The 20,390-nt window shown below is 37.8% G+C and overlaps 1 protein-coding gene across 1 annotated transcript in view; it reads left to right on the top strand.

The window, feature by feature from the left end:
- The window catches only part of LOC135198099 (prolow-density lipoprotein receptor-related protein 1-like), an 875,913-nt gene that overhangs the window by 722,386 nt on the left and 133,137 nt on the right, over positions 1-20,390 (top strand). The window contains 5 exon segments of the mRNA XM_064225548.1: positions 3,350-3,569; positions 4,976-5,146; positions 6,330-6,508; positions 17,070-17,293; positions 18,649-18,837. Of these exon segments, the coding sequence (XP_064081618.1) occupies positions 3,350-3,569; positions 4,976-5,146; positions 6,330-6,508; positions 17,070-17,293; positions 18,649-18,837 (983 nt within the window).

Here is a 20,390-nt window from a genome sequence, read left to right as displayed (position 1 = left end):
GCCGGGTGGCTCGTGGCGATCGCCTGGCTCGTCGTGAACGTGGTAAAGACCACGCGGTAAGACAGGCCAGGCGGTCTGAGGTGGCCTAGGCTACCTCTAACCATCTCAATGCATGCATCAAAATAGCCTAACGCAACACGGGGAAGAGGGAAGATAAATAAGCAGATACGTAGAGAGAAAGCAAAGTCCTGGAGAAGCTAGACGAGCCAACCAAGAAGGGAGGACGCCTAACAACTCGGGAGCTGGCCTCTGCTGATACGTAGGAACGGAGGGCGGCAGCCAGGGTGGTCAGGACTAAAAGGAAGGACAATGTCCTAAAAGGAGCCTAAACAGACCTAAACAAAGGAACATGAATGCATGAACACTGAGCTAAGGAGCGATGTAGGCTACGAGCTCAACAGAGCTTAGGAATCCCCGTGAAAAGCTAAGCATAAGTAAACATGGAAAAGCTGCACAAAGCATAAAAATGTAAATATATATACTGCTAAAATTCAAGCTACAACGGTATAGGAGACCGAAGAAGCATGAAACAATGAAACATGTGGGACGAGCCGCTCGAGACGACTCTATAACCGGGCCGAAGGAGGTGCCGTCTAATAACCTAAATAAAAATGGTTAAACGGGTCCCTGGCTGGCAAAAATTAAGTGAAACACTACTAGCAGTACTTAACTTAGATGCAGCAATGGCTTGAAGTTCCATGATAAGGATAAATCCAGAAATCAAAGCACAAAACACAGCAAAGAAAAAACACGTGTGCGCAAGATGGTGCTAACGAAAAGGATGACCGGTAGAGGCGCTAGTGATGGCGTCGGGAGCGCTAGTAGTAGTCGTAGCTGGGTGCGGGCCTTGCATCGGCCCTCTCAGGTAGGAGGATTTTGTAGAAGGATGGATCTAAATGGTAAGAGACACGTGGTAGTGGTTTCACTCGCCCCAGAAACCATACCGACACCTTTTATATAAGGTGAGCGAGTCAGAATATTGTAACATTCCAATTTAGCTTTTTCTCTGGTAATGTTAGCAATATTTACCTTAGAAATGTGTGCTAAAAGGACATTTCACGAAGCGACACGGGCTGAGCCCAGAAATATTGAATTAAATATACTCATGAGGGAAAAAAATATAAATTAATAAAATGAAAGCGCAGAATGTTTCGCTATACTAATTCTTGAATCACTACAGTCAACTTGCATAAACTGTAGCCTTTAATCATAGGAATTTTCATTGTAAGGTGGTATGCATACATAAAAAAAACCACTGCACAGGAGTGAACAACTTGGGTGTGCATTAGAGCACACTAGAGAAATTTATTATTGTTCATATGTGGAACAAGCCCTCGGTCTTAACAATAAGATAATCTCGCACCGGCTGGAAACCGGTTAAAAACAATCAAGATTGTAAAGCAAGGAATCTGTGGCATCTGGCAACTCATGAGTATACAAGGTCGGAACTGGTCACTGACCAGGCATAGAACCTCGTGACGCGCTAGTCTTTCTTTGACTACATTGGAGGGTAGCCGCTTTTGTTTTCCTCCCAAGCCAGATGCTTTGTTTGATTGTGACTTTTTTTTTTTTCAGGAACTGATCTGATACAGGTTAGTAAGGTGGTCATCCTGGTGGTGGGTTTTATATTGTGACTATGCAATAGACAAATCTCCTATTCAGTAGCAAAGGCTCCCCTCACTAGCAAGGGGAGTGAGGAGTGGTGACAAACCTCTGTGGCTTACATGGTTTGTTGCTTGAACAAGCAGAGTTTTTCTTTTATTCCTGGAATGCAATAAATCTGGCCATATGTCATTGTGTTTCAACCCTGACGGCTGAGGTTTTAGATATCCAATTGTCTATTTTCTCACGGGCTTGGACCCCCTTCTTTAGAATTTGTTCTTCTAGGAAGGTTGGTCAGGTGGGTGAACTTCCATCTGGGCTAGGATACTTGTATCTCCCTCCAAGTACGTCTATCCTGTTGTTAAGACTGAGGGTTTGTTCTGAGTATGAACAAATGACAAATTTTTAATCAATTTATACTTTTCATAGCTAACAAACCTGAGGTCTTAACGTTTACTGCCCACCTCTAGCCGCCCCTCTCTCTTTTCCTGGATTGAGGGAAAGACTAGCACGTCTCAAGGTTCTATGCCTGGTCAGTGACCAGCTTCCACCTTGTATACACATGAGATGCCAGATTCCTTGCTTTACAATTTTTGATTGTTTTTAACTGGTTTCCAGCTGGCGCAAGAAGATTGTCTGGTTGTTAAGACCTCAGGTTTACTAGCTATGAAAAATACAAATTGATTAAAAAGGCTCGATGATGTAGGTTAGCAATACTAAAGAAATTCTGGATGATATAGTTTGTCTTGTTATGACAGCTGTGGAAACTATATAATATTTTATGAAAATAGGTGTCTGATAAATATTTTTATTATTATCAATACCAAAAACATAAATTCATCTTCAAAGTCCTGATTATCTCAAAACCCTAAAAATTTATAGTTCTACAATCATCCAAATTGCAGACTCCTAGCATTCTCTGAATCAAAATGTCAAAAATAAATGTTTAATTTTAGAATATTGTACATTAGACCTTTATGCAGAACACTTGCAGGATACACAGTGTTAATTGAAAGCTACATGTAAAACTTCTGACATGAAACACTTCTTGCAACTGGTATTTGATTTTTTTTTCATTTGTAGGGTATAGTACAGATGTGTTAAAGTTAGAATTGTTGTTAAGGCAAGTGCCTCCACTTCTTGTCTAATGGCATGTCACATTTATGGAAATATTAAAAATTCTGCTAGTTTACTGTTATGATAACTTTGTTGAATGAACTGTCAGCCACCAAGCTCATGGAAACTGGGTTTGTTTCTTTATGTTATAACCATTCCAGTGAGAAGTTAACATTGCAAAATGTATGAAGAGAAAAAGAAAACTATTTATTTTGTATATTTTAGTGCAAAAATAAACCAAAATGAAATACACTGAATTCCCATTGTCATGAAATATACATTACTGAGCTAAAATCCTTCACATTCTGGTTGTAGATGGACTGTTTGTAAATCTATATAATATTTATTTAGGTAGAGTCATGTTAAATGTTATGAACATTTCCATTTATAATATATTTTTTTAACCAAAAAAGGTGTCATATGGGCCAGCCAATGTGGATCTTTACTGTCAATCATTGGAGCCTTATATGGCTACAATATGTATTTTGGTAGTTTGAGTATCAACCCTTCATTTTATCATCATGTATATTTTGGAAAATTTGGAAAATAAGCAAGAATTATTTTAATTCAGGCATTTATAGTGGGTAAAGAGTTAGTTCATGATTATTAATTTTAAATTTTATTGTTTCAGGTTTGGAGAATGCTCCCAGATTTGTAATATTAAAAAAGATGGAAACCATACTTGCTCATGTGCACCAGGCTACACTCTGAACAGTTTGTCACAAAAGAACCAAAAGTCATGTTTCGCTGATGGGAATACAGCATATATGATATTAGCTAATGATAATCATTTAAGAAAGCTTTCCCCTTATAAACATGGAAATTCTGCTAGCATACTGACTTTGACAGAGGTAAGGAAGCAGAGTCTAGATTGGATGAGAACTTTTAATGTAGTTGTTTTTATAAATTTGCATATTTTCTTGAATTGCTTTAATAATACCACAGTGAAATCTCTTATTAGTGGCACCCTTGGGATTTGCCAGTTGCATGTGAGATACGTATCCATATAAAATATCATACATGCATCCTGAACTGCCATTTCCTCATCCATTACTAATAAACTATACCCCTTTTTACAAATTTATTATTAAATCATAACATCTGAAGTCAAACATTATCATGTGCTCATCTATCTCTGACATTAGTGTGAAGTGTCTTTAAATCCATTATCAATTCAGCAGATGATAGAGACAAATTGATGAATTAGACATCAGACACAAATATACCAAAACTGCACACTTACTGCTGTGCATTTTCCCATCTTTCTCTCCCTGTGTCAGAATTTTTTTTCTAAAAAATAGTGTATCAGATAGAGAGAGAAAGAGATGAAGGGGGACACAGTGTGTAGTTTACCATAACACTATGCATATGTACACATATGCAGAGTAATAACATAAGTATAGTCTGTCTGTTTGAAATATTTTTCTCATATTTTCACTATTTTGTATGTCTCCTGTGTGTACAGGACATAATTAATGACAGTTCAGTAGGTCGGTGACTCCTCCCCCTTTCTTTAGGTTTTTTCTTTACTGCAAAATGTCCTTATTGCCTATTTGTGTAATGTAAGTTATTTTGAATACCTTCGCACAAGCTGAAGGAGAGTATCTTTCTCTTAGCTAACCACATGGCACACACACCAGATTACTACTTAACATATTTAAGTAATAAAAATCAACATGTTATCTTAGTTCGTTGGCTGTTTCTTTCTCACTAATACAAGCTGTGGAGCAGTCTTATGCTTGCATATGCTATAATCCTAATGTTATGAAAAGCAAATAAATTGTTTTTTCATGGTTTTATCATGAACCCATTACCTTTAGATTAGTCTATCCTTGTAATTCCACGTGACCAAGAAAACGATGATAAAATGGCATTAGGCAGGAATGATCTGCTTTTTATTGTCATGGCAAGTGAAATTATATCAAATATGAGTTTTTGTGATAGAATTTCTTGAGATTTTAATAAAAATTCATGTATTCTTTTAATCTTTCCTAATCCTTTCATTCTCTGGCTATTTGGGAAAGAAGTAAAAGTTTTCTGTATCTTTATCTTTAGAAGAACAAGTTACTCTTAAAAAGAACAAGTTACTAACCAAAGATGCCAAGCTTGTGTTTCAGTTTTGATTCTAGTTTCCATTCTCATGATTTATCAGTATGTTGAGCCTTTATTTGTATATGTACTGTACTATGAATAGCAGAATTCTCTTAAAATAAATATTTCTGTTTGATATTGTTCACTTTCAATTATTTCCTTGCAGGAAGATTCTAAAAGTGTTCGCGTCCATAGTGTAGATGTTTTATATGGTGAAAGTCCTTTGTGTTTTTGGACTAATCAGCATGACAATACGCTTGTATCCATGGCTGTTCCCACTACTCATGAACAGGAAAATTACAGAACACGAAGAGAAGCATCACCGATAAATAAAGTGGTAATTATTTTTTTATTTATTTACATTTAAGCTAATTTTTATTGTTAGAATTCATATGCATAATTATTGCCCGGTTTTTCTCACAGACTATTTTAAGAATTTAGTTGTTACAATTAAACTCTTTAATCTATAGAAGCATATGGACTGCAAAAAAGAGTTGTATGTGATTTTTTAGTTTGTATGAAACTTTGAAATAACAAAATCTTAATTTGTTATAACAATAACTGTTTATGGCTTTGGCAATTCTTCTTTTGGAAGTATAAAGCATTTTATGCCTAAATTCATTTCTCCATGATACAAAGTCAGTCAGTCATAATGTACTGAATAATGAAAGCAATTGGATGTAATACCAGATAAAAGTAACTTGATGTAATAAAATGCAAAGATTTTTTCTTTGTAGAAGATGCAATAACCTTCACAGATTTTGATTTATTGTAAATAATGACAAGTGTCCAACCAGGAAAGTAACAGATTTCTTTATATAGTCAAGAGTATTAAAAGATTTTGAAGAATAAGATTGTCCATAATTATCATGACAGTTATAGGTTCACTAAGTAATTTATTATCAGGAAATTACTGTGCGTGTGTAGAAATAATATAACCCGTAAGAATATTGAAATCATAAAGGTATGGGATGTAGAACCAACAAAGGATACTATATATTTTTTATGTCTTATTTTTGTACTTAGAATGTTGTCAAAGAAACTAATTGAAATACTTTTTCTAGCCATGACATTATGTTTACAGTATTAGCTGTAGAAATACTAGGGATAGGTTCTAGAGAAACAGTTACTGAACTACTATCATGAAGGTTGTTGTACAGTGTGGAATTGTTTTGGAGAATAGCCAGATAGGTAAAAGCTTGGATATAGAGAATCTTACAAGTCAAGTTAGATAAGGAAATTACTATATATACTTACTATAAAAAAGAAATGATGAGTTTACTTTACTTTAAAATTGGAAAAGTGGTTAATAGTTAATACTGTATATACTTGAGGGTCTAGAGGGCATTTATGAGATCAGACTACTTTCTTCATCCTCTGAGAGACAAAAGACTGGAGGTCCTGGGATATCACAGACAGTGATATCTGGTATGTAAATAATTAATAAGTTTGTAAGAATAAGCTTGATTTGTGTTGGGAAAGCATAGTAGTATTTCTATTTTCAATCATTTTGATTTCAGTTAACCAACCTGAATAAGCCTCGTGGATTAGCAGTGGACTGGGTTACAAAACATGTCTATGTTATTAATACTGGGGATAAGACCATTTTGGTTGTTTCTCTGGATGGTAGCAAAAAGGTTACTCTCACCTCGATGGAGTTTGATCAGGCACATGATATAGCAGTAGATCCAAAGTCTGGGTAAGTAAGGATTTTCATGTTTGTAGTCATTATTATTATTAATGCAAGAGACAGAAAGATCCTTCTTTACAAATATTGGTGTCATCAGGATATAAATTGACTAAATTCTTCTAAATAAAAAAATTATTTTGAAATATCGACATAGTCCAGGTTACCATCAGAAACACCAAATATTTAGAATGGAAAAGAACTTTTTTTTTTTTACTGCATTTCAGTAAATATAAGAGTAATATTTGCCCTTGTAGTGTATGTATGTCCCAGGAATTATATTCTTTAATTCATTTTTTTATTTTTACTGATTTACGTAATTACATCTGCTTAAATTCCAACTTACGGACAAAATCGGGTTATGTCCTTACCATAGGAACAGATCTCGGACTTAAAGCAAGAACCTATTGTCTGTGTGTATGTTATATATATATATATATATATATATATATATATATATATATATATATATATATATATATATATATATATATATATGCATGCGCACATATTTGCAGGGGATGCATACCAGATCTCTGCGAATAGCTAAAATCCGCAAATACTTAAAACCCCTCAAAAAATGCTTAGAACTGCCTATTTTATTGATTCAAACAAGAAAACCCCTCTAAAAATGTTTGTACCTGAATATTTTAGCCCAAAAAAGTGCATTTAGTCATAAAATTGATATGAAATACAGTAATTAGTGAATATTTGTCAGTAAAAAATACCTCGAATAGGCGAATTTTCTGCAAATAATGGGTAGATATGATCCAAGGAGAAATCTGCAAAAATTGAGACCACGAATCTCGAGAACGCAAATACGCAGTGTTGACTGTACATATATATATTAACACATTATCCCCCAGTTTTATGTGTTTCACATTTCCACAGTCCACTTTGCCACAGATATTTGTGTAACACATTCACTTGTACATGAGGGAACTTTCACTAATTTGCAGATTTTTTCTATTGACCATATCTAAAATTATTACTAATTCACTTTTTTGTAGAGCAACACTATTTATTCACTAATTACATTCATATATTAAGCTCATTCCAGGTTGGGCCCCAGACTGAGCATAATAGGTGTGTGATTCTCTCTCTCTCTCTCTCTCTCTCTCTCTCTCTCTCTCTCTCTCTCTCTCTCCCCTTATTTACTGTCCATATCATATATCGCTGGAAGACAAGCTCAGCCTTCATTAACCTGTTCTTTGTATACATACACATTGCCATCAGTGTCTTTTCTTTTCTTGCTGTGCATTGTTTGCCTTCTATTACTATTTCACTCATAAAGCAAGTTAATGGTGCAGCCCTTTGTTGCAAAGAGAATATTGTAAGATGTATTTGAAATGATATTACTGTAAAGATTTCTGATGGTAGAGCATATTGTACTGTATTTAAAATATATTTGCCAATTATTGTAATTTTATTTTCCAGTAAAAGCAGATTTGAAAATAAAATTAAAATAATTAGCAAATACTATTTTGAATATTGTACAGCATGCGCTATCATAAAAAACTTTACAGTGATATCGTTTCAGATACATCTTTCATTACTCATGGAGAGAGTGAAAAAGAGCCATTTACCTATTATGCTCAGTCTGGGGCCAAATCTGGAATGAGCTTAATAGGTACATAACTACATAATAAGTATAATATACTCTATTATCCATAAAGACTTTATAATAATATTATTTCAAATACATCTTACATTACCCATAAAGAGAGAGAGAGCATACACCTATTATGCTCAGTCTGGGGCCTAACATGATATGAACTTAATAGAATATTACTATGTTACAAGTATTACACTAAATTATTTCTATCATAAAAATCTATATTTAGCCATGAACACAATATGAAAAAAATACAGTAATTAGTGAATAAACAGTGTTGCTCTACAAAAAAGCAGATTAGTGATAATTTAAATTTTTTTACCAATACTATGAGAGAAAATGGCTATTTTTATGTAATACAGTACAGGGGTAACTTGATTAGTTGTCAAATTTTCTGTAAGACAGGTTTATTTAATTTGTATTAAAGATTTATTTAATTTGTATGAAAATTTTTTAGATAGTTTGCAATGTTTAAATTAATATTAATATTTTAGTATGTGTAAATTACTGTTATAAGCATTTTAGGGGGCTTATATTCTTAAAAGTAATAGCCATAAAAGAGTACTAATCTAAGATGACTTAGGATGTTTTGGGGGTGTATTTTTGTTTGAAATGATATTAAAGGGATTTTGACGGTGGAAAAATCTATTGCTGGGCAAGGGCCTGTGTCGCCCAGTGAAATGTCCCTTTAGCACACCTTTCTAAGGTATAAATATTGCTATAATACCAGAGAAAAAAGCTAAAATGGAAATGCCAGAGTATTCTGGCTCGCTCACCTTATTTAAGGAGTCGGTATGGTTTCTGGGGCGAGTGAAACCACTACCAGAGGTTCTTTGCCATTTAGATTCATCCTTCTTCAATATCCCTCATCTACAGATTAGCCGATCTAAGGCCCACTACCCGCTACTGTTACGGCTAGCGCCTCTGACGTCATTCCTGCAGATAGCACCCAGGCTTGGGCCAAGAAAGGTGTGGGTAAAAGGAAAGGGTGGGATTTCACTGGGCGACACAGGCCCTTGCCCAGAAAAGGGATTTTGACGAAGGAAAAATCTATTTCTGGGCAAGGGCCCGTGTCGCCCAGTGAAATATCCCTTCAGTTCTTATTTCTAAGGTAAATAATACTAACATTACCAGAGAAAAATAAAAGAGGGGGATGTCAGAGTATCCTGACTCGCTCACCCTAAATAAAAAGAGGGTGTCGGTATGGTACTGGGGCGAGTGAGACCACTACCACGGACCTCTTGTCATTTAGAATTCTCCTCCACCAAAATCCCCCTACTAGAGAGAGCTGGTACACAGCCTGCGCCAGCAACTACTACTACTCACCCTCCCACGCTAACACCAGCGCCTCTCGTGGTCATCCTTGACGTTAGAAGACCAAGCTTGGGCACAAGGGTGGGAGAGAAACAGGGGGGGATTTCACTGGGCCCAGCCCGTGTCGCTTTGTGAAATAGTACCAGAGAATTAGCACAAGCTTGGGAAAAGGTATAGTAAGAGGTAACAAGAAAACAAAATTACAAAATATGAGTATAATATAGTTTAAATATTTATAAAGTTATCATATAAAATCTTAATTAATGCATAGTAACATATGTTAGCCTTAAAATACGTAATAGGACTTAATATTATACTTATGCTAACTTATGATAGGACTTAGTATTATACTTATGCTAACTTATGATAACTTAAAACTAGAAAATATCAATATATACAGAAGTGAGTCACCCTAGCATAAAAATAAGGGAGAACATCACAATATAGCCTTATTTGGCAACTAAGTACAGGTGTGAGTGACCCTAACATAAAAATAAGGGACACATCACTATATAGCCTTTTTAGGCAGCTAAGGCTCAAATAGGGTTGAGCCTGGTGGTAGGTTAAAGGAAAATTGTTAGTGAGGCAGGTAGAAAGGAGATCTGGATCTATGACTAAAACTACGTACAGTGTCAGGAGAAACTGTGTTTCCCGCTGCCACTGCCAGAAATTTAAGAGATTCCAAGGATTTCAGGTAGTGACGTTTGAAAACTGTCGGCGACTTCCAGCCTGTGTATTTCTTTAAATCATCAAATTTCATATGTTGGAAATAATTAATTGAGGTGGCTACTGCCCTGATGTCATGGACCTTAGGGAATGAATCAGGATTGGCTTGTTTGATAAAATACAGGATTTGTTGTCTGATTCCTTTTAAGGAAATGGTGCCACCTTTTTCCCTTATAAATAGGGGACCTGAGGACCTAGAAGATGTCCGGGACAAATAGGCTCGTAAGGTTGTCACTGGACATAGAGAAGGGTCTTGAGGAAGAGGGAGGATCTTCCAAGGGGCCCATCTCATTAAGGGGTCCTCGTTTTTAGCCAAGAAACTACGATCTGGGGATAGTAGAACTTCTCCTGAGGGGAGAAATTCAACACCGCCAGAGTCTCCGAAGAGAGCCGACAGTTCAGATATCCTGGCTCCTGAGGCCAGACTCAGTAAGAATAATGTTTTCCTTAAGAGCGTTATTTAGTTACATGAATCGTTGTCAGAATCTGAAGCCAGTTTGAGAACGTCATTCAAGAACCATGAAATTGAACTAGGTCTTTCTGATGGTCTGAGCCTAGCACAAGCTTTAGGGATAGACGAAAAGTAAGAGTCTGTTAAGTCTATCTTAAAGCCAAACTGGAAGATTTTCTTTAAAGCTGACTTATTGGTCGTAATAGTACTAGCTGCTAGACCTTTTCAAATAAGGATCTGAAAAAGGATATAGCCAAATTAACAGTCTTGGTTCGAGAATCTGTTTCCTTCAGGAAATTTGCCAGTTTTTTAACTGCTGCGTCATACTGACACAATGTTAATTCTCTTTTATCCGATTCTAAGAAAATGATATTCTGAGGATCAATATTTGCATCTCTTTTAGCTGCGAACTTCATGAAGTCCATAAAGCTATGGTTTTGAGAATTCCTGAGGAAGCGAACACAGTCCTCATTTGTACTGATTGGGACAGTTTGGGATTGGGAATCCGTTGAGGCCGGAGACCCAATTCCAGAAGGAGAGGGTACCAATTGCTCTTGGGCCAGTCCGGGGCTACTAGAGCAACTTGTCCCTTGAAAGACCTGAGCTTGTTCAGGACTTTCAATAGAAGATTCACTGGAGGAAAGATGTATATCTTCTTCCACTGATTCCAATCTATGGACATGGCGTCTGTGGCATAAGCCAGAGGGTCCAGGTTGGGGGCCACATAGCAAGGGAGCTTGTGGTTCTATTGTGATGCGAAAAGATCCACCTGGAGGTCTGTGACCTTTTGGCATATCCACTGGAATGAGCGCCTGTCCAGGGACCACTCCGATTCTAGAGGAACTGATCGAGACAGTGTGTCTGCTATCACGTTCCTTACTCCCGCCAGATGAGTGGAGGATAGATGCCATTTGTACTTGGCTGCTAGAGAGAAAATGGCTATCATGACATGGTTCACATGACTTGATTTGGATCCTCCTCTGTTGATGCAGTGTACTACCACTGCACTGTCCAATACTAGTTTGATGTGGGATCCCTTGGCTGGTAGAAGCCTCTTCAATGTGAGGAATACTGCCATAGCTTCCAGTACATTTATGTGAAGCCGGCGGAACTGAGGTAACCAAGTCCCTTGTACTTTCTTGAATTGGGAGTATCCTCCCCACCCGCTTAGAGAAGCGTCCGTGTGGATAACCAACGCCGGAGGAGGAAATTGGAAAGGGACTGATTTGGACAGGTTCTTGGCCTCCGCCCAAGGGTGGAGACGTTTGCGGAGAATCAGCGGGATGACTGACAACTTGTCTTGAGATTTGTTGTTTGCTCTTGAGCGCCAAACTTGATTTATATCTTTCAATTTTGCTTTCATCAGAACGTCTGTAACTGACGCAAACTGGAGAGAGCCTAGGATTCTTTCCTGGTTTCTCCTTGATGTATGTTTGCATTTGGGGAATTGCCTTGTTGCGTTGGCTATTTCTTTCCTTTTGGCCAACGGAATTGACAGAGTGTGGGAGTTCAGATCCCACTGAATGCCGAGCCACTGAAAGCGAGATTCCAGCGTTAGCCTGGACTTGACCTTGTTTATTTGGAACCCCAGATGTTCCAGAAACTGTTTTACCTTTCTCGTGGCTTTGAGGCATTCTTCAACGGTTGTTGCCCAAATGAGCCAATCGTCCAGATACGCTACTATCATTATCCCCTGGGATCTTAGTTGTTGGACTACTGATTCCGCTGTCTTCGTGAATACCCTGGGGGCTACTTTCAACCCGAAGGGCATCACTTTGAAGGAGAATGCCTGGTTTCCTAGCCTGAAGCCTAGATATGGGCGGAAGTGCCTTGCAACTGGGATATGATAGTATGCATCTGTAAGATCGATAGAGGTGGTGACGGCCCCACGGGAAAGTAAGGTCCGCACCTGCGAGATAGTCAGTATTTCGAACTTGTCGCAACGAATGAATAAGTTTAGACGGGACAAGTCTTAAGATTATTCTTCGTTTGGTCGAGCCTTTCTTTGGCACGCTGAACAAGCGTCCTTGAAACTTTAAATGTTTGACTCTTGATACTACCCCCTTTCTGAAGGAGTTCCTGTGCATACTCTGTCAATTCCTTTGTTGGTTTTTGAAGGAATGTTTTGGATGGAGGGGGACCTTTGATCCAACTCCATCCCAGCCCTTTGGACACAATGCTCTGTGCCCAACTGCTGAATCCCCATCTGTGACGATAGAGGAACAGCCTCCCTCCCACCTGAGGGTCCTCACTGACTTGGGGCGGGGCGTGATCCTCGTCCTCCTCGGAAGTGCTTGCCCCTGCTAGGTGTCCTTCCGCCACCCCTTTGGCGAAATGCACCTCTAGCCCTGCTTCCTCTTCCAAACCTATTAAAGGCTTGGAACGCCTGGCCTTCAAAGACTGGATTGAAGGCCGGAGATACTGCGTAAGAGGTCGAGGGCTGGTTTTGGGAAGTCAGTAGGAGAATCGGTTGGGAATGATTCTTCGCCGTTGACGGCTGAACCACCTGGGACATTGGTGCTGCTTGCATTACTTGTTGTTGCTGAGCAGCCTGGAAAGGTGGGAATCTTGAAGGATGGCATTGCACCCGGGTTCCTGGCAGTTGGTAGCCTGTAAGTGGACAGATACATGAGTATCAGCAGTTACTAACAGGACTAGCCCGCTAAGAGATATAATACTCTGCTGCATGCCGGAGTGAAAAATTTTCTGGGCATAGTCCTCTCCTGTTCTCCTGTAGAGATAGTCCGTAAGACCTGGTAGACTAGCCCGATAGTTACCGGGGCACCGGAGTAACCAAACCAGCTACTGGTCTATACACTGAGGGTGAGGGGTACAAGGACAGCGGAGAGACATGAGAGGATTAACAAAGATAAATAACAAAAGCAGGCGGAGCTCAGCTCCGCCGTACAAAATTCCGCAAGCAGGAGGAGGACCCGGATGGTGAGCGAGCACTCCGCCAGGAGGGGATGGTGACTATCGGTACGAGAATGCGCCCGAGAGCCGAGGAGAGCTGAGCCCAACCGAGCCTGGTGGCCAACCGAGGCTCGGCCGAGCAGGGCTCCCCCCTACTCTACTGGGGAGAGCGGCAGGGAGCTGACCCGCTCGTCGAGAGCCCTCCAGCTACCTCCCCTGTCCCCCTCGAGAGAGGGAGGGAAGGGAGGATGCTCGGATCGGCTGCCTGAGACAGCGTGAGTGAGCGCACCTCCCCCCAAGGTGGGGGGAGAGGGAGTGGAAGGACCGACGTGGGGTGGCTCATACGCGGTCGCTTGGAACTCTCTCGGCCTTGTGGTCAACCACGCGATGAGAAAGGCCAGGCGATCAAGGGAGGCCTATAGGCCAACCAAAGCCGTCTCAAGGAACATGTGATATACAAAATAAACATCCTATCCTAACACGGGCGGAAAGGAAGAAAAACTTAGATGGTAGAGGAAGAGTAATGTCCTGGAGAAGCTGGGTCGAGCCAACCGAGAAGGATGGACGAGCCTGGCGACTCCGAGCAGCTAGCCTAAATGCCGCGACGAAAAAACGCGGGTCACGTGGCCAGGGTTGCTCGAGGACAAGGGAGAAGAACCAGAGTCCTTCGGAAGGGTGCCTTCCGAAGAGGTAACCTGACAACTAAAATAAACATGCATGTATGAAATTCTAAGCTGAAAGGAAACGACGTAGGCTACGAGCTGAGTGCGAGCTCGGATAATGTCCCCCATGTGGATAAAGAACAAAATGTCAATGAAGGCATCACTGAAATCATAAGAATGTACTGCTAAACAAGAATTGAGCCCAAACGGTATAGGGGACCGAATGGGGCACAAAACAAAGTAACACGCGGGAGCGAGCCGAGAATGGCAGCGTGGGGACGGTGCAGCATGGGAGGCCGTCCATAAAAACCTAAATAAATTGGTTAAACGTGCCTAGGGCAGTCCCTAAATGGTGTTAAACATTAATATCAGTACTTAACTTGGATGCAGCAGAAGCTTGATGTTCCATGACGAATAATAAAGAATTCCACGGAGAACACAACACAGAGCAGAAAAACGTGCAGTGTGGATCGTGCTATCGAAAGGAATGTCGTCAAAGGCGCTAGCCGTAACGGTAGCAGGTAGTGGGCCTTAGATCGGCTCCTCTGTAGATGAGGGATATTGAAGAAGGATGAATCTAAATGGCTAAGAACCTCTGGTAGTGGTTTCACTCGCCCCAGAAACCATACCGACACCTTAAATAAGGTGAGCGAGCCAGAATACTCTGGCATTTCCATATTAGCTTTTACCTCTGGTATTATAGCAATATTTATACCTTAAAAAGGTGTGCTAAAGGGACATTTCACGTAGCGACACAGGCTGAGCCCAGAAAAATGTTTTAGTATGATAAGTTAAGGTATATTTTTGTTTGAACTATCAAATTAAGCAGTAAAATGTTTAAATAGACTGTTATAAGTGTTTTAGTTTAAGGGGTACAGGGTATTTGACATTTATAAGAATTTTTAGAGAAGATTTTACATATACAATTGATATATATAAATAAATGTACAGTGTACCTCGAGATACGAAAGGCTCAACTTACGAAAAACTCGAGATACGAAAGCCAATACGAAAAATTTAACGGCTCCACATACGAAAAGTTTTCAAGATACGAAAGGTTTCTGAAAGTCCGAGATTCTCCCGGATAACAATTTTGAAAATCGCGCCATCTTAGTATACTAGTAGACTCGCCACCATCCTCCTGCTCTCCCATTGGTTCCTGATGCTAGTCGCGGCCATGAAATCATTCTCTCCTATTGGCCAGCGTCCCTCCCATCATGCATCTATTATGTACACGTGGTGGCGTGGCTCGGCCACTCGGTACCAGCATTGTTATAGTACCCACACGGTATTCGTTTTCGGGGTCGTCAATGTGTACGTAATACTAATATTTAAAAAAATAGTGACCAAGATCTCTCACATGGGATAAGTGATCAAGGTCTCTCTCATGGGATAACTGGAAACTTTGCAAGGTTGGTAGAATCTCCACTCCCTGCTGAACCCAAATCAGTTGCAGAGAGAGCATTTGGCTGAACAGGGTTTTGATGGACACCAGGGCCAACAGAGTCATGAGGTGCAAAAAAAGAAAGTTGAAATTCTGTAAAAAAAAAAAAAAAAAAAAAAACTTACGTAAAGTAAAAAAAGTAAAAAATAAAAAGTTAAAAATTAAAAAAGAAGAAAAAAACAGCAGAAATTAAAGTGCAATCATTTGTAGAAGACACCCCCCGAAAAGGCTCACACAGGAACATTGTGAAAAAGTACGTAGGCAGAAGCAATCTTGCTTGGATAGTTACGTTGTAGTACGTACGTATATTTTTTAAAGTGTACGTACGTACATATTACATTAAAAAAAAAAAGGCAGAAATTGAAGCCGCTTTTCATAAAGTGCAATCATTTGTAGAAGACACCCCCCGAAAAGGCTCACACAGGAACATTGTGAAAAAGTATGTAGGCAGAAGCAATATCCTTGGATAGTTACGTATGTACGTAGCCTCACTCAAAAGGTAAGCTTCCACATTTTACATTACAGTAATAATATTTATTGTACACTAATATACACTTAATTTACAGGTTTTGCATTTTTAGTCTTAATTTAGGTATTGAATGGTCCAAATTGTTGTAGTATTTCATTGTTTATAGGTCAATTTAGCTTTATTATGAAATTTAATGGGGTGTTTTTGGAGGGCTTGGAACGGATTAGCCATTTTACATGTAAAATGTGGTCCAAGATACGAAAACCTCATGATACGAAGGGCGCCTCGGAACTGATTAATTTTGTATCTCGAGGTACTACTGTACTGTATAATGAAAATGATGAGACTTTATGACTAAATGAAAACTGTCATAGAAGAGAATAAGCTATAAATTTGAAAAACTGAAACTAAGTTTGACAATTACAGTGATATGCTGTCAATGAAGAAGTTTGTTCCAGTGCAAAATCCCATGCAAAAGTAATTGGCTAGTTGTGAAAGAATATCTGTGTTAAAGTTAGGAATTTATGTTGAAAAAGGTTGACTTAAAGATAATTTCTTTTGCTAGTAGAAAATCTTCCCTTGCTTCATTTTTATATGAATAATTAACACTGAAAACTCATTTTGAAAACTCCACTGGTCGCCATTTTTTTCAGTGTGCCTTCTTCATTTTGTATTTTAAAGTGGTCATTGCTTTGAAAATGCTTTTACTATAATTGTTTTTAATGAATGTACTTTATCCACTTCATAAATTAACTTAATTGTGATAATTCATTGGGTTTTGTGTTCCTATTTTCTGATACATTATCTTATTTTTAAAAATCAATCACACAGTATTTAAAACCATTCCTGATAGGATTGCAGGCAGTGAAGAAAATTGTGGTGCTTGAATTACACACAAATGTCTGGAATAAACTAATTCTTGCTCATGATTCATTTCTGATTAATATTCATGCATTTTAATCAGCTCTTGTACTTACAGGCAGCTCTTTTGGACTGATTGGGGTGTGAGACCAAGCATTCGCTCAGCTGGAATGGATGGTGGAAATGTTAGAACTTTAGTGGATCACAACCTTCAGTGGCCTGTAGGGCTAGCTATTGATTATCCTGCACGTAGATTATACTGGGCAGACAGTAAGACTAGTAATGTTGAAACTGTTAAATTAGATGGTTCTGATCGGCAAGTGGTAAAACATTTTAATTCTAGTAAGTGAAATTTAAATTTATTGTTTTTTCCAGTTTTGTTTTAGCAAAACTAATGTTTAGTCTTGTCAATTTGTTCAGGAGATATATCTTTACAAATCTTGTCCTATGGCTTATGTTTGAAATTGAAGACTGGATACAGTATATATACATAAGAATAATATATTATGTTATCAATACTAGAGAGTAAGGAATACTGCTCAAATATGGTGTGACCGCCATGATCTTTCTTGGCCCTTACTCACTCTTCCTTATCAATCATGTTTAATGCATTCTTTGGGTAACACAAGCTTATCATGATTAAGAATATAAACTAAATTTCATTGTTGCCTCTCTTGGTTTTTCTTTGAATGAATTATGAATTAGTCTAAAGAAATACAATGAACAGTTATGCTTCATTTCTTCATAATTGTTGGTTATTTAGTGGAGGCATCCAGTCTTACCTAAATATTTGTATTTTATTTTTGCAAGTAGTATTACATACATTTTTATTGTAATTATTTAAGCATGCAATATAAACCATTGAACTCAAAGGGAAATAAAAGATTTTGATAACATTGCTCCCCTGGCTTTTCAAGACTTTTTTTAAGCACTGTGGTCTTTAAAGGAAAGAAAAGCAATTGCTATTTATAAAAGAGAAATATTATAATGGAATTGTAGTTAATCATCTCTGTACCAGATGATTTGAGGATATTTAATATTTTCTGCAAAAATTCTTGTATTTTACTAGATTTTTCCATATCGTTATTGCACCAGATTGTGCCATTTAGTGGGTATCAATTTAAGTAATTTTAGCTGTTTTCTTATAAATAATTCATTATAAGATTAATTTTTATTTCATTTGATGTTAAATTATTAGTTTTTAATACATGATGGTCAGCATTACTTCACTGCACATGAATTTTATAGATAAACATTACAGTGGTCCCCCCGTATTCGCGGGGTTGCATACCAGACCCCCCAGCGAATAGTTAGAATCCGCGAATGTTTGGAACCCCTATAAAAATGCTAAAAACAGCCTATTTTGTTAGTTAAAACTTAAGGAAAACCACTAAAAATTTTCATACTTGGTTTTTTTAATAGTTTTGTCACAAAAAGTGCATTTTATGATGAAATTGATAACAAAAACCAGGAATTTGTGGATATTTCTCATAGAAAAATACCGTGAATGCGCGAATTTTCCGCGAATAATGCAGGGAAAATGTTCCCGAGAGAAATCCGCGAATGTGTGAGTCCGCGAGTCCGGAGAACGCGAATACGGGGGGTCCACTGTATACATAATTCACCTGTGTATTTTAAGTTCTTATGCATTCTAGGTAAAATATTTCTCAAGCTCATAAGCATTCTTTTCATGTCAGGTGAAGGGTCTCCAAGCAGTCTGGATGTATTTGAAGACATCTTATATGTTACAACACATGACACTAATACTGTTTATCGTATGAACAAATTTGGAGGGGTTCGTAACCCAGGACTTACTCGTTTATCTACGCATGTCATTAAAATATCTGATATTCTTATTGTCCAAGAGAAAAAACATGATACAACAAGTAAGTACAACTGAAGTTTTAAGACTACTGGTATATATACCTATATAGAATAGTGGAACTTTCAATCTGCCTGTGACTGTTAAGATTATAGTATTTTTGAGTCATGTATTCACTGTATCTAGAAATTTTACTAGGAAGGGAGGTGAATGAAGTCTTCTGGTTAGAAAATAAATACAGAACCGCTTGGTAATTATCATAGCTTCATAATTAGTGTTTAAAATAAAGTGTTCCTTCTTATGATCAGTAAAACTGCTTATGAGAGACTAGAACAGCATCTTTTTTTACCCTAGGCACATAAACACATAAAGTATGCACTGAGGTAAGGAAATTAGTTTACTATTGTTCTTAAGGTGAATTAGACAAAGAATTACTTATTGGTCATGTTTGATTGTGTTTAGTGAACTTTTATAGAGAACATTTAAAAGCTTTTGCTTTCAGGATTTTCATTTTTGTGTACATTTCATCTTTTTATATAAATGACAGAAGAAAGGGCAATGCTATTGTTTCTTTACAACTATATTGTAATGTTAACAAGTAACTGGTACACTTTACTGAAAGTGTTGAAGCTGAGATGAGAAATAAGATCACTCCTGTCCAAGATTGTATTCTTACACTTGCATTAAGAATGTGAGGTCAGTCCTAACCCACCATGCCATGAGGTCAACACTGACCCATTATACCACATAGAAGCTTAGTGGATTAGTGTTATTATAATCATTATAAAGTTATTTAACAAGACAACTGAGTCACATTTCTAGACTGTTAGGGCTCGCCTGAAGGGTTTGTTATACAAAGTAAAAATTCATGCAAGAGCAGGTTAGTGGAAAGTTTGAAGGACGTGGATGGAAAATACAAGGGAAAGGAGAGAGTACCTTAGTTCCAATAAATACTGCAAGAACACAGTATAGTGAGTAAAGTATACCTTAGATATTATCCAACTGCACTAATGAATTAGTGTTGGCAGGATTGATTTGAATCTCACCCTGGAAGGGAAGGTATCTTGTATTTCACATTTCAGATTTAAGCTTTCAGTTGAAAGCATATGCTAATCTAATTAGGAACTGAGAAGTTGAGAGGTCATTTAAGCTATTGAAGATACTTGGCAATGAAAGGTTTGTTATGTTGTTATGATGAAGAATATGAATCCTGAGATGTTATTCTGCTAGAGATTTAAGAAACTAATAATACTTCAAAGTATTTGTAATGTGCAGTACATCAAACTTCCAGAGAGATCTTACCCTGTTAATATAAATACCATATCTTAAATATTGGTTTCCCTTTATCAACTCCAGTGGTTAGGTTACAGATGCATATATTTAAGCGAGTAGCTTCATACTAAGGACAGTGAGATGTTGAGGCGGTTATTTCACTATAGCAGGATCTTCTTTTGCTAATTATGCACATAGTCTACACCTGTAAACAAGAACAAAGGGTATTTTTTTGTATTTATAAAACCATCAACTTTGTTTTAAAAAGATTCTTTTCCTTGATGACCTCAGCAGTGTTACCATAATGACTTAAGGGTATGTAATGAGCAAAACTTGTTTATTTAA

The sequence above is a fragment of the Macrobrachium nipponense genome, chromosome 21, assembly GCF_015104395.2.
Source record: "Macrobrachium nipponense isolate FS-2020 chromosome 21, ASM1510439v2, whole genome shotgun sequence".
Taxonomy (NCBI): Eukaryota; Metazoa; Arthropoda; class Malacostraca; order Decapoda; family Palaemonidae; genus Macrobrachium; species Macrobrachium nipponense.
The sequence above is the reverse complement of the archived record's forward strand: the minus strand, read 5'-3'. Positions and strand labels throughout refer to the sequence as shown.